This window comes from Megalobrama amblycephala, linkage group LG24 (genome assembly GCF_018812025.1).
Source record: "Megalobrama amblycephala isolate DHTTF-2021 linkage group LG24, ASM1881202v1, whole genome shotgun sequence".
Lineage (NCBI taxonomy): Eukaryota > Metazoa > Chordata > Actinopteri > Cypriniformes > Xenocyprididae > Megalobrama > Megalobrama amblycephala.
Genome location: NC_063067.1, coordinates 3206397 through 3222794, shown reverse-complemented (window position 1 = coordinate 3222794; position 16398 = coordinate 3206397). Strand labels below are relative to the sequence as shown.

The window sequence follows — 16398 nt, the reverse complement described above, 5'->3', positions numbered from 1 at the left end:
ATGCCGGCAAAAAGTTATGGATTTTGCGTTGATAGACGAAACCGTTTCCTATACCGCATCTATGAATTTGATGGCATCATGCTAAACTGCATCTGAGGCTGTATCTCTGGAAAGATTTGACATATTGACACCAAACTTTATGCGTGTAATTGTCACCCAACACTAACCAAACCAGATCAAATGGTGTCAGCGCCATCTATTGGTCAAAAATAATAAGCAAAATTAATTGTATTTATGGGCTTTTGACTATTTTGCTTAAAATCGTCTCCAAATGTTTTGCAGTTGTTTTGATGCGCGCTGCCTTGTTTTTTGCTCTTCATTTGAACTCTGTGGTGTTTGGACCCTTAATTGCTGCTTGCAGCTATATTTTCTGATTATTATCAATGTTTAAAACAGTCGTGCTGCTTCATATTTTTAAAATGTGCTGTAGATCACAATCTCCAGCAAATCATTACAGCTTTTTCTTGTCAGCAGATGTGACAGGGGTCAGAGGTCACAGGTGTTTACACCTGTCCAGATATGAGTGAGTGACAGCTCCTCAGTGACCTCTGACCCCTGCCTCACCTCAGACCATTAGTTTTGATAGACGATCAGTCGTGGTCGTGACAGCGGATGTTACAAAAGTGCTCCACAGAAGCTTCCAGATGCATGTATGAAGGTCTGACGCCGGTGACCTTGTTGCTCTTTCTATATAATGAGAGTAAACAAGCACTTGAGCTGTTAAGCTTCAAAAACAACCGGAGCAAAAAAGCACCAGAAAACTTCAGACTCCTTCAGAACACGACAGAAGAGAGGATTTCATTGATTAATGACTAATTCAGCCCAGCGTGAATCTGTTAGAGACAGACATAACAGGAGGTTAAAATGAGGACAGACGAATGGAAGAAACACAGGAAACACAAGCAAAACATGCAAAAACAAAACACTCATCAGGACACGGAGCGGTAGAGGAGGAAGGCGAGATTTTTCTGTATCGAAAGCCATTTGTGGGTCTGTTGCACATGTACACAGATATTACATTTACATACATTTACATGCACGATGCTCCGAACATAACTGCCCCACAACGTGGATCACAAATGACAATTTTCTTATTCGCGGAGCTGTTTGAGAGAAATGGACAGCGAGAGATAGGCTCTGGAAATATTAAAGTGCCCTATTATGCTATTTTATAGTCTCCTATAACAGATTTACATTCATCCAAGGTCAAAAACATTCATTTTCTCACTGCAGCATCGTGTCATTTCTCAAAGAGTCTGTTAGTTTGAAGATTCAGCCTCTCTAAACCCCGCCTTTCCGAGAGCTTCCTCTGCTCCGATTGGTCAGATGGCCCAGTCTGTTGTGATTGGTCTTTTCTGCAAGCACTTGTCTAAATCACAACCATAATCAAAAGGCACCAACTATAAAATAAAAACTACCAAATGAATGCATAAATAAATAAATCAATCCCGCAGATCATGACGCATGTGTTCGGCACATGATAAGAACATGTTCTGAGGCGTCAGAGCTGAACTGGTTTATCTGAGAGCGCAGACAGATTTCCGATCACCCGAAGGCCCTCGCGCTCCACAAACCACCGCGGGCTCACATTAATGCTGCATGTGGAAGAGTCACAGTGTCCTGTTAAAACAGCGCTTAAACATTCACCGAGCCAATGCTACAGGCCATCCAGGAAATTTAAATATAACAGGAATTAGCATTTCATGCATATTCATAGCCCTGCACACACACCGCTTCCTGATTGGCTGAGCAGAACGGAACCTCGCTCAGATGAAAGGAAAACAAGCCGAACAATGAGAGAAGGTGGTGAGACATCAGCGAGACGCCCGCGCTATTTTAATCTCTCTGACAGCGTGACGCCGATGCACTCGCCCCGGACCGCTCGCTTTAGCACCTCCGCACTCAAACAGGGACATGTTAGTGTGTTTATCAGAACAGGTGATGCTTGGAAAGATCAGATGTCTTTCGTCTCAGAGTTTTGACCCACTTTATGTTCTCTGCAGTCTGAGGATGTCTGGTCACCTGACCTTCGGTCTAATAACACGTTCTGAGGAGAAATCTGTGTCACGCTGAGCCTGATAACATTAAATTAAAGCCTTTTACACACTTCCAATTTAACTACAGTTGCAAGAAAAAGTTTTTTAACCACTTGCAGAATCTGTGAAAATTTGTTTAGTACTGTCCTGAGTAAGATATTTTACATAAAAGATGTCTACATTTAGTTCACAAGACAAAACAATAGCTGAATTTATTAAATTTGAAGTATGTGAACCCTTGATTCTCAATACTGTGTGTGGTTACCTGATGATCTACGACTGTTTTTTTGTTTTGTGATGGTTGTTCGACTCTTAATGCATCATGTTTTTTTTTTTCTGGAGCATCAGTGAATGTTTGAACCTTTTTTAATAGTTTAGTTTGAGTCCCTCAGTTGTCCTCAGTGTGAAAAGATGAATCTGTAAATCCTACAGTCACTGCTGGAAAGGGTTCAAATACGCAAAAATGCTTGAAAACTGAAGAATCTGCAGGAGCTGGAGGAATTTTCTGAAGAACAGAGCTCAGTTTAACTGCTCAGAACAAACAAGAGACTCATGAACAACCATCACAAAACATAAAAACAGTCGTGGATCATCAGGTAACCACACACAGTATTGAGAATTAAGGGTTCACATACTTATGAATGGAGTTATTTTAATAAATTCAGCTATTTTTTTCTCTTGTGCATTGTATGGAAACATCTTTTATGTAAAATATCTTACTCAGGACAGTACTAAACAAAAAACTAACATGCATTTTGTATTATCTCCCTTATTTTGTTAAAATTATTCATTTTCACAGATTCTGCAAGTGGTTCACAAACTTTTTCTTGCAACTGTATATTTGCATTTTGCCGCATTAAGAGTTTAACATACAAAGTTTTCTGTTTTAATTTCTCATCACATAAAAATGACAGCTATAGATTGTTAAATAGATGCAAAGGAACACAAAACCAAACACATTATGCAAATATATGCATGAAAGAAGGCCAATCACGATTTGCAAACATTATAAATGTCACCGTCAGTCCGACTTTTGAACATTGAACATTCTATTCAGTTGGAATTTCTTTAAGTATAATATAAATATATATCTGAATTGGGGCTGCAAGTTTTAAGGGGGAAACAACTTATTTTCCTGAAAAAAATCATGATTTAAAATGCGATTTAAAAAAAAAAAAAAAAAAAAAAAAAAAGCTCCAGGTTTGCTGTGCTTGTTTGTAGTGATTATACATCAATATGACTAAAATATTAACTAAAATATTAATAATACTAATAATAACAAATAAAAATATTAAACAAAAGAAATATTACTACTGTAATATTCACTGTAAAATAAAAAGATTTACTAATAATAATAAAAATAACTTTAATAATAATAATAATAATAATAATAATAATAATGATGATGATGATGATAATAATAAATAAAAATATTAGTATTGTAATATCTACTGAAAAATAAAAATAAGTACTTAATGAGAATAATAATAAAAGTAATACTGTTTACTATAATAATAATACCAAATAAAAAAATATTAAACAAAACAAGAAATATTACTATTGTACTATTCACTGTAAAATAAAAATAAAAAAAGAGTATTTAATAATAATAGTAATAATAATAATAAACTAAATAAGAAATGTTACTATTGTAATATTCACTGTAAATTGAGTATTTAATTTAAAAATAATAATATTGGTTTAATACTGGTATAATACTGGTTTGAGATGAATTAACAGCAGAAGTTTAACAGGACGATGCTGGACGATGACATCACTGTTTTCTCCAGAGCTGCTGTACAGATAAATTAACTAAAATAATAACTAATGATTTTTACAAAGGAATGAATCAATACTGAACTGACTTAAGCTGGACAATGACACATTTTCTTCTAGAGCTGCTGTACAGCCGAAATGATGTTCCCTCCATCACTGTGAAGCTGCTTTGACACAATCTGCATTGTAAAAAGAGCTATAGAAATAAAGCTGACTTGACTTCAGAACAAACACAAATGTTAGATGAACGTTAGTCCAGCGCTGCTATTCAAACACTGTCATTATGAACGATGCGTGATCTGAAACACGTTTGAACACAAACACTGACGGCTGACACACGGAAACACCAGCGGTCAGCGTCTCTCATGAATCGATGGAGGACACGTTCAACAGTCTGTCCCTGAATCTCAACAGCAGAGCACAACTGACCAATAAAAGCAGCCGTGGAGGTCAGAGGTCACGCAGGTTAGTCAGTACGCTGCATTCCTCTGCAGTGCAAACACTGAATCAGATTAACGTTTAAACGGAGTTCACACACACAACACTCTCAGAAAAACGTATGCATAATATCGCCTTAGAGTACCTTAATATACTGCTATGAACCTTTTAGAGGTAGATAAAGTACAAAGATTTAATCAAAACAGCATACGGGGTTGAAAATTGTGGCAAAAATCTCTAATAATGGCGTTAACTGTCAGATTTCGTGGGTAGATTCATATTTTATACACAAATTGAGTCTCTGAGACACATTATCAAACCCCAACAAGATTGTTCAGAGTTTGACAGATCAACAGCAGTATGACACAAAAAACATCTCAAACGTTCAGCAGAAATCCATTAAGCTTTTCATTCCTGTCAGAGAAAATCACAGCGGAATGAAAGACTGATGGTAAATTGTTCGAACTGTGATTTTGGGTTTCTCCCGGTGTCTCCGCTTTCAAATATTTACCTCAAACACCTGCTTGTGTGATGTGGTGGACTGGACGACGTCCAAAGCCTCAGGTGAGATACACAAGTGAACAACAGCCTAAAAAAACATTTCAAACCTGATCTTGTTTGCTCAGATTTGTGGGAGCTTTTAAAGAACAGCTGTGTTCGAATTTAAAACCGTGAACATTACTGACGGCAAACCTTCCACATCCAGTGTGAAATTACAGATAATTAGTGGTTCAAGCGTGTGGCGGAATTTTCGGGTATTTTGGGTTTTTTGAAAAACCTACTTTTGCAAACTAGTCCGAAGATTTTGACCCGATCGGAACCAAACCAGTGCAGAAATGTTCTCTGGAGTCTGAATATCAATAATTATCAAAAAAATAAATTGTAATTTTGATTTACGGTCACTAAGGGGCGCCAAAACAAACGATGAGGGTGGAGCCACTTTTATTAAAATGGCTATAACTCAAGAATGAAATGAGATATTTGCACCAAACTCGGTACACGTGTACGGGCTCAATCTTTGGTCACAATAAAAAAAATTGCATCGATTCAACACTAGGTGGTGCTATAACTTGAAAAAAACCCCCATGAAAACAGCTGTAACTGATCGACTTGAAGCACCTATTAGACAAGGTTAACGGAGGACAATTGGAACGAAACTCGGTGGACATGTTCGACTCATGGTCCTAGAGGAAGAAATCGGCCACTAGTTGGCGCTAACGAGTTTTACGCCTCTGTAATCACGTGGTGTTTCACAGATCCACACAATATGCATATCATTTGATAGATCTCCTCATTCTGAACAACTTTGCCTCAAGAACCAATGCTGTCAATCAAATCGTTCATTAATTATTCGCGAATATGTGAAAAATCTACTTTTGCGAACTAGTCCTAGGTTTTTCGCCCGATCGGAACAAAACCAGCGCAGGACTATTCTATGGACTCTTTAGATCAATAATTATCAAAGAAAAGTTGAACTTTACCCTTTGGGTCGCTATAACAGGGTCATTTATAAAATGGGAGTGGCAAAATAAACTCAAAAGTCTATAAATCCGAAAAGAAAACTCAGAACTTCATGAAATTAAGTGAGCACATGCAGAATATGACTCTAAAGAAGCATGCCAATTTTTATGGAGATCGGACAATAGGTGGCGCTATAACTGTTAAAAAGCTTTAAAAACCATATATTTTCAATGGTAAATTGCCTGTTTTGGCTGAAAATGATCTGTTCCGTCCATGATTTAAGTGGTTACATGCTTGCTAAATAAAACTTTTGAATTTTTCTTCACAATATTCCTCATTTAAATAATTCATACGCAGAATAAAGGGGCAGGGCCTGGTTGAGTTAGTTAGTAGTGTGTTGAAACTGGCGGTTATGGTAAGGGGCGGGACATTTCCCAAACACCAATCACAACACACTGCTCCAGCCGACGAATCAGAGCACATTATGCTTTTCAGAAGGAGGGGCTTCATAGAGGCAGGAACTAAACAGAGCGTTACTGACAGACTGGGAAGAGAGGAGCTGCAACAATGGAGAATATGAGGAAAATAGTCAACATTCAAGCAGGAAAACCTGTTCTAGTAGAGCCAAAAAAACAACATCAAGACTTTGAAAAAGAGCATAATGGGTTTAAATGTGTGGTTGTCGACATGGCAGGTTAAGAATGCTCAATTAGTTTCATATAAATAATTCTTAATATTTTATGAGTGTTCAGGGCTGCGGTTTGCAGGAGACAGGATCTGACAGGAGACACTGGAGTCATAACGGGTGAGGGAATTAATTACGGCTCAAACGAGATGTTCAGGTTTGTTAAATCTATTCAGAAGCATGTCAAGACTTGATCAGAAGAAAAACAGGCCAAATTGTGATGGACAGACAGTGACACACCCACCAGACAAACACACATTCATACAATGAGATCAAATCAAACAAACTGCTGAGTGAATCAAGCCTGAAAACACTGCAAAAAATGACTTTCTTCCTCAGTATTTTTGTCCTGTTTTCCAGTACAAATATCTAAACTTTCTTAAAGAGGTCATGACATATAACATTGACATATAAGAGGACTTTGTACCATTAAAACATCCTGCAAGTTTCATAGCCTCCTCATTATAAACAAAACATGGTTATATTTTATTTTCATATAAGCACTGAGTAACATTAATTAACTACAAGTACTTACTATAGAGTTACAGTTAGGGTTGGTTTAGGGTTAGTTGCTTATAATTAAGCATTATTTACTGTTATTACTATAGTAAGTACATGTAGTAACATGCAACTACATCACCTTAAAATAAAGTCTTACCCAAAGCATTTATTTCATCGAGCTCCAAAAACAGCTTGTTTTGATATTGCGGGATCTGTGACATCACATGGGCAAATACATTTGCATATGGACATCGACCAATAGTTATACATCAATGCATCATAGACTCCGCCCACTGGCACTCAGACATTGGGATCACGTCTGAGGATTATATGTTTGTTCGGAGCATTTGACAGCAGATTGTTTTGTAAATGAGGCACAGTGTAATGGAGAGTTTGTTGACAGGTGAAGCAGTGACTGTACTGGATCTGACAGCAGCTGCATCACAAGCCGTTAGTAAACGATTTCACAACGCTCTGTCTGTAAATGACGCTTTTATATAGATAATGTTTTCAAAACACTTACTCACATGCAATAGCGGGAGGGCAGTGATACGGTTTCCTATGCAATGACGTTAGCCAATCAAAACAGTGGCTGTTTACTGACAAGTCATAAAAGGAGCCGCGCCTTAAAAATGGATCATTTCAAACAAGAGGGGCAAAATGAAGGTAGAAAATTTTCATATACAGTATATTAGATTTTTTAATGAAAAAAATAAAAAAGTAAACGCAAAGGAACATATTAATTTTTTTTTTTTATCTATGTCATGACCCTTTTAATTAAGATTAATTTTCTTGAGAAGCAAGTACTTATGATGTCTGGTTTTCTGAAAAATTTATCAAAAATGGACTTAAAACAAGAAAACATATCTGTCAACTGTTTACCCTTTTTGATTTTTATTTCCCCATTAGCAGATATCTTGTCTTGTTTTACATTTTTAAATTAAATTAATTAAATTAAATTAATTTTGATTCATTTTTCAGAAAAAAAGAAAAAAGCTTATCCAGTAAATGTTTCTTTATTTAAGAATATTTATATATTTGCACTGGAAAAACAGACAAAATACTAAGCAGCAGACATTTTTTTGCATGCAATTTTTCAAAGTTGTAAATATAACAAAGATTATTAAGACAATACTATTTCACTGTTTCAGCTTCAAAATTTCATGTTTAATTCAAATGTGTTACTTGCCACTTCTTTGTAATTATTTGTGAAATTTGATAGCGAGTTGAGTGAAAACAGTTTCTACACCAATATTTTTTCAGTGTTTGTAGGCATGTCAAAATGTTTAACGCAAGAGGTAAAAATAAGCAAAAAATATCTAAATGAACATGACAAATGATGTTTTGGGCAGTCTTTATATAGGAAAGTTGAAAAATAAAACATGCATTACCACAATATTCGTGTTTTAAATCACAAAATCATTGCAAACATATATTGTTAGTGTTTGATATAAATGTAAAGACTTTTACACTTTCTTTCTACAGCTGAACTAAATGAGTTCATCATGAGGGAAACGGATGAGAAGCTGAAGTGTGTGAGCAGACACAGTCTTCAGTGAATCAGAAGCAGAAAGCGTCTCTGTAGAACTAAGAATACATGCTGACCTCTTTTCTCTCTGCGCCGCTCTGAGAGTTTTCTAAGAGGAGAGCACAGCTGCATTGTGGGAAATCAGAAACTGCTTTAAGGAAGCAAAGGCTGAACTTACAGTACTTCATGATCAGAGATAGAGCGATATCTATCAACCACCAATAACTGAGCCAACCTGGCAGATTATCAAAAATCTCCAGAATATTCCAGCACTCTAATGTTTTAGAGAATATTTTGTAGTGAATATTGCGTAAACTACACGGGACTGCAAGAGGGAGCGGAGGGCTCTGCTGAAAAATCATGCAAAATGTTAATAATTAAATGAATAAGTTAAAAATAAAATCAATATAAATTAAAATAAATAAATAAAAAATACTAGTGGATCTGTACGGAAGAGGATTAGGGCCAAGCAATAATAAAAAAATAAAACCATCTCGAGATTAAAGTTGTTAAATTTCGAGAAAAAAGTCGAGATAAAATGTTGAGAATAAACTCGTTAAATTACGAGAAAAAAGTTGTTAAATTACGAGAACAAATTTGTTAAATTATGAGAAAAATTTCATTAAATTTCAAGAAAAAAAGTCAAGATAAAATGTTGAGAATAAAGTCATTAAATTACAAGAAAAAAGTCGTTAAATTACAAGAACAAATTCGTTAAATTACGAATTTGGTCTCATAATTTAACAACTTTTTTCTCGTAATTTAATGACTTTATTCTCAACATTTTAAAAAATAAAAATTATAAATATATATATATATATATATATATATATATATATATATATATATATATATATATATATATATATATATAATTAAAATAAATGTAAGTGATCAGCTAAAAATCTTAGAGAAAATAGTGCAAAAATGTAAAAAAAAAAAAATTAAATAAATAATTTAAAATAAATAAATCTAAATTAAAATAAAGAAATTAGAAGTTACAAAGGGATCGGCTAAAAAGTTTAGAGAAAATACTGTAAAATGTAAATAAATTCTAAATAAAGAAATAAAATAAACAAATTAATATTTAAAATAAATAAAGTTATAAATTAAATGATGTAAATTAACTAAAGAATCTTCTAAAAAGTTGAGAAATAGTGTAAAATGTAAATAAATAAACAAACATTAAAATAACAAATTAATACATATAATTATTGATTATATGATTATGATTATAATGTTTTTTTAAATGCTTTTAATAACAAATTAAAATAAATGTATTAAATAAATAAATAAATTGTTTTATCATTTTGTTCCAGTTTCCACACCTCACAGGGCTCTTAATGCTGGCTTAACAGGAAATGTTTTAATACATTGTTTTAATTTTTACAGCAATAAAAGATCTTTATTCATGATGATGATCATTTTAATTGGGGGTCCGTGACATGAGAACATGAAAGCTGCTGCTCTCGACATCAGTGTCATTTGCTGAAACATCAGAAACACAAACAGACCCAGACGAGATCGGCTCATGTTCATCCAGAGCCTGTAGATCAAACCGGCTGATCTCTGCTGACTCGACAGAAGCTGTGAACTCTGTTCAACACGTCAACATCAGTCACCCTGACTACTGAACTACACTAACAACAACCATTCAACCTGCATGGAATTACATGAAAACACACTAATCAAAGTCAACATGTTAATAATGAGGCGTGAAGATCGACGAGCTTGAGCGATGATGAAGGAGAACACAGACTCCAGACAGACCTGTCAATCAAATCTCAACGCTGTAAACCTGCCGTCATCATCATCATCATCTCTGCAGACGGGCCTGTCAGCAGTTAACCACAGGACAATCTCTTCATGAAGAGTCTGAGTCATCATCAAAACAAGCCAGAACCTCCTGACGCTTCCCAGAATGCAACAGTGTGACTAAATGTTTCTGCAGGATTCATACTGAAGCTTCACACTTTCATATACATGGAATACCTGAACCATCGAATGCAGATACAACAGAACACACTGCACGCAAAACACCCACAATGCACTGCGCTTGACTTGATCCTCCATTTCCAGTGTGATGAATGAACCAGAAGATTGATTTTTTGACAAATGTCTTGATTGGACTGTCAAAGGCGGAGATATTTTCACATAAAATTGGTTTAAAAGAGCAAAATCTATAATTGATTTAGATTCTGACTGGACAGCATTAAACATGCAACATGAAGATGTCATGTGACAACAAGAACATACTCCATTTTGAGTGTTGCTGTATTCGGAAACCTACCAGATAAATTAATAAATTAGATTAAAAAAAAAAAAAAAAAAAAAAAAAAGATTAAAATAAGTCAGTTTGATGTAAATAAATATATGAATAAATAATAAATTAAATTAAAATAAAAAAGGTTAAAATAAGTAAAATTTGATTGCAATAAATAAATAAATAAATAATTAAAATAAAAGTGATTAAATGTCAAATTTGACTTAAAATATATAAATACATTTGATTGAAATTAAGAAAATTAAACAGTCTAATATGATTTAAATAAATAGATATATAAATAAATCATTTGATTAAAATAAAAAAAATAAGTCAAATTTGACTGAAACACGTAAATAATAAATTTGATTTAATAAAGAAAATGATTAAAATAAGTCCAATTGGAAAGAAATGCATAAATAAATAATGCATTTGATTAAAATAAAAAAATGCTTTTGTTGACAAATTTTATTGACAAATATATAAATAATTAGATTTGATTAAAATAAAGAAGATTAAACTAAGTCCAATTTGACTTAGATAATAAATAATAAATATTTGATTAAAAAATTAATTAAATAAGTAATGTTTGATTGACAAAAACATACATAAATAAATAATAAATTTGATTTAATGAAAATTATTAAAATAAGTCAAATTTAATTGAAAGAAATATATAAATAATCAATTTGATTAAAATAAAATATATTAAACCAAGTCAAATTTGATTTTAATAAATAAAATGCATTAAAATAAAAAATTAAGTCAAATTTGATTGACATAAATATATAAATAAATAATACATTTTATTAAAATAAAGAAAATTAAACTAACTCAAATTTGATTTTAATAAATAAATAAACAAATAATTTTATTTAAAAATAAAAAAAAGATTAAATAAGTCAAATTTGATTAAAAAAAAAAAATTAAAATAAGTCAAATATGACTGAAATAAATTTGATTAAAATAAATAATGATTAAAATAAGTCAAATTTGATTGAAATAAATACATTAAATTTGAGCGTGAACATGGCGATGGGAACTGTAATTCATGTAATGCACATGTAAAGAAATATGTGAATTGTTTTGCAACAATTAGGGTTATGATAAACAGAACTCAAACTGGATTCATTCCGGTTGAGAAAATGAGTGAATGTAAACAAACCTCCTGTCAGTCAATCACACATTTTTCTGCACAGAAAAGCTGAAACGTGAGTGAAAAGCATGAAAGGAAGTGAGCGAAGATCGCTGCGCGCGGCTGTCCAACAGGAAAAGACGGCAGGTGAGAGCAGCAGATGGCGTGAACCGCGCGTGTTCGGGTCAGAGAGAGAGACTGTGTCGTGTTAACAGATCGAGGCTGTGGACCATCTGTCTGACGGCCGCGGGGCTACGGACCAGCACTGCTCATGACCGGAGGAGATATTAATAGATAAACTCACATATGTCACGTCACGGACACTCTCTGTTAGCGCCGAACAGAAACTGTTACTACCGGGACCGTTTTCACACCAGAGCACTGGATATAGAGACTACTGCAGTACTGTAATGCAATAAAAAAGGTATCTGTTTTCTTCTGCTCACCAAAGCTGCATTTAATTGATCAAACATACAGTAAAAATCGTGAAATATTATTAGAATTTAAAATAGCTGTTTTCTATGTGAATATATAGTCAAGTGTAATTTATTCCTGTGATCAAAGCTGAATTTTCCTGATCAAATCATCTGAATCATTACTGTGTTATAATGACTGTTTTCAACATTGATTAATAATCATAAATGTTTCTTGAGAACAAAATCATCATATTAGAATGATTTCTGAAGGATTATGTGACACTAATGATCCTGAAAATTCAGCTTTGATCACAGGAATAAATTACACTTTAATATATATTCACATAGAAAACAGCTGTTTTACATTGGAAAAATATTTTACAATTTTTACAGTATTTTTGATCAAATAAACGCAGCCTTGGTGAGCAGAAGAGACTCTTTTTTTTAAAAAAAAAAACATTTAAAAATCTTAATTATTCCAAATTTTTGACTGGTTGTGTACTGCATATTCAAAACGAATCAGTAGTATGGCCTTTTGAACACACATTTTAATGCAAACAGGCTGCAAATGAGCTGAAATCATTTGAACGACTTCTTATGTGCATAAAAATGTGATTTGCAGTCTCGCCAGAGAGCAAGAGTGAGATCATACCTTGTGTCTGCACTTCAGGACCACGCCGTAAGCTCCTGCGAGAGAAAGAGAGAGAAACAAACAGGTTTTACTCAAACTTTCACCCAGTTCCACCTGTCTTTGTAAACACGATTCTCGCAGCCGTGCCAAAATCTCCGTCCAAAAACCCTGAGCGTTTTGTGTCTGATGAATAAAGTGATTGAAGGGAGGAGGACGGAGAAAGACGAGGCATTGATTCACACACCTGACAAAGACAGAGAGACGTTAACAGAACTGTAAGAACATCCTGTTTTCACTTAAGACCTCTGGGACGCGAGCGAAACGAAGGGCCAAATCGCTGCCGACGCGTTCGTTCAATCAGCCGAATTCATTATAAATCTCATATGAGCGCGTTTAGCCCAAACAATACTCGAATTGGCACTCAGGTGATTGTTTTTTGATGGAAGCGTCTGTGCGCCGTGTGTTCGCTCGGGTCTGGCTCTATCTGTGGCACAAATCTACAGTCCCGCAGGATTTGAGCTCATCCGAAGATCCCAGCCAACAGATCCGGCTGACATCCGAGAACAACCTCCAAATCACGTTTACCACAACCTGCTCAATGTGAAGAGCTACAAAGCATCACATGGTGTACATCAGGGCGACTGGAAAATATCATAATCATAATAAGGTTAATATTGAGTTCATGTTAGAGGTGGGCCAAATTATATATTTTATTTAATATTTTGTATTTTTAGGAGATTTTATGGTACTATATTATATTTATGCAGTAGTTTATAGTCCATTTATTCACTTTGTGAGCATAGACCTCAAAATGAAATGTCCAGGGGCCAGTCTTAAGAACTAGTTGCAGTTAACCAAGGAGTATTCAATGTTATTTTTCCAATTCACATTACACCAGTATACTTTTTTATGTATCGGACTTTAGGACCAAAAATTAGGACCAAAAATATAGTGTCTTAACATTTAAGACTAGACTAAGTGGTTTATGCAACCGGCCCCAGATTATTGTTAAGTTGTTAAGTATATATTATGGTTAAGTATAAAATTTTTTTAAAATGTGTACATGAAAAAAAAGTTATACAATTTTACATTTATTGTTATGAAAAGAAAAATGCACAGAAATACCATTTTCAATTTTTATATGAAATATATATTTCCCAAAACATGTTTTTACTCTAAAACTGTGAGAAATAAATCGAAACAAGTTGTGTTCCAAATTTGAGGTTGATATCTCAAAAAATGAGCTTTCAGTAAGATTTTGTTTGGGCGCAGTACCAAACACTTCCACTAGATGAAATTCATCTCGTGTGTGTTCACATGGCAAGTGCCAAAACCTTTACTAAATTTCATACTATTCTGATGAAATAAATTCTAAAAAAAAAAAAAACGTAATTTTTTTTTGCTGAAAAAGGTGTACAATTTACCAATTTACTCATGGAGCCGCATTAAGATCTCCATATCTCTGGGATTGGACCATGGAGGGCCTTTAAAATAAAGATAATAAAAGGAAAGTTTGTCAAGAATCAGAATCTAAAAGGATATTAATATATCTTTAACACTTCTTGAGTCACAAGCATGCAAACTTGAGGCAAAAAACACAAAATGGCTTCTTGCCATTTTTGAACGGTCTCTGTTGGCATATAATGAAACAAAGATTGATAAAGTCAACAGATTTTACTAACAGATCTACCAATCTCTGTGTAAAAATAAAATGATCCTGCTGTCTTTCTAAAGTCATTTTAACACCCCTCTAATTTGGCTTCAAATCTCTGGTGAAGATTGTAATTTTGACGCCCTTTACAAAATAGAGGATTACTCAGTAAATATACATCATGATATTTATATATATATATATATATATATATATATATATATATATATATATATATATATATATATATATATATATATATATATATATATATATATATATATATATCATTATTGTGAAATAAAATGACTCGTATCGTGATATAAGATTTTGGTCATATCGGACACTCCTAGTTCACAATTATTTAAACACAATTACATGCTTACTCACTGAAACATCATACATTTATTTGTTAAAGATTTTTTAAGCATATTGCGTATTAGTCAATTGTAGTCAATTGTTTTATTTGTGATAACGCAATAAATCATGCCAAAATGTGCCGACATAATTTTTGCCCAAACTTAACATACGAACACATGCAAAAATAAGAGAAAAGCAAAGAAAATAATAACTTATAATGTTGTAGTCAATGTATGCTTTTTCCTGTGCACGTTTTTTTTTTTTCATAATAACTGTTTGCCTTTTTTTTTGACAAATAATTTTGACAGATAAATACTTTAAACAAGTTTAATGTTTGTTTTTCCATTTGTGTTTAAAATATTTTAAAAATACAAAATATTTCTCATATTTTGATAATTTCATCAAACTTGTAAGGTCATTCTATATATTTATATAATATAAGAGAGAGAGAGAGAGAGAGAGAGAGAGAGAGAGAGAGAGAGAGAGAAGATAAAACTGTATAAAACTCAAAAACGTAGCTTGATTTTTTCCCCCAAGAAAGATGATTCATATGATTAACGATGATGGAGCCACCGCTTCATATTCTGAGATAATAAGACGTTAAGATTTGATCACTTCACCGTCATGAATAATGAAAAGAGAAAGACGTTTACGGATCAGGATGATTTTTAGTTCAGCGTCGAAGAAAAATCAGACATTAAAGCTCATCAATTTCTCAATTAGACAGCAATGAGATCAAATGAGACTTCTGCTGAAGTATCCTGCGTTTCAGATGTTTCTCTTGAGAAAAAGACTCCAGTAATCTCATATGTATCTCAGTATTATTTATATTTGTAGAAACCACTTTTACTCAAAATTTGCAAGTAAATTTCACAAATAATAAAACAAACAGTTACACATCAAATTAAACATGACGTTTTGAAGTAGAAATACTAAAATACTATTTTCTTGTAAAATGTGCTACAATAATCTTTGTTTTATTTACAACTTCAAAAAATAATTTCACAATAGTATTTATTAATATTTTACATTAGTTTTTATTTATATATTTGCAGGCAACATTTTTAGTTTTTTAAGCTTTAAAAGGTGCCATCGAACGTTTTTTTTACAAGATGTAATATAAGTCTAAGGTGTCCCCTGAATGTGTCTGTGACGTTTCAGCTCAAAATACCCCATAGATTTGTTTTAAATTAATTTTTTTAACTGCCTATTTTGGGGCATCATTAACTATGCACCAATTCAGGGGCTGCTGGCCCTTTAAATCTCGTGCTCCCTGCCCATCGAGCTCGCGACTCTATAAAACAGTGCATTTACAAAGTTCACACAGCTAGTATAACCCTCAAATGGATCTTTACAAGATGTTCATCATGTATGCTGCATGCATGCTTCGGGTCATGGGAGTATAATATTTATTTGGGTGTTTATATTTGATTCTGAACGAGTTTGATGGTGCTCCGTGGCTAAAGCTAACATTACACACTGTTGGAGAGATTTATAAAGAATGATGTTGTGTTTAT

General features: G+C 33.4%; 2 protein-coding genes across 3 annotated transcripts in view; one reads left to right on the top strand and one right to left on the bottom strand.

Annotated features, from left to right (window-relative positions):
• The window catches only part of LOC125260280 (E3 ubiquitin/ISG15 ligase TRIM25-like), a 673153-nt gene that overhangs the window by 179537 nt on the left and 477218 nt on the right, over window positions 1-16398 (top strand). The window lies entirely within an intron of this gene.
• The window catches only part of LOC125260282 (cyclin-dependent kinase-like 5), a 55867-nt gene that overhangs the window by 23144 nt on the left and 16325 nt on the right, over window positions 1-16398 (bottom strand). Inside the window, exon 3 of the mRNA XM_048178578.1 lies at window positions 12892-12926. Coding sequence (XP_048034535.1) covers window positions 12892-12926 — 35 coding nt within the window. The remainder of the gene's footprint in view (window positions 1-12891; window positions 12927-16398) is intronic.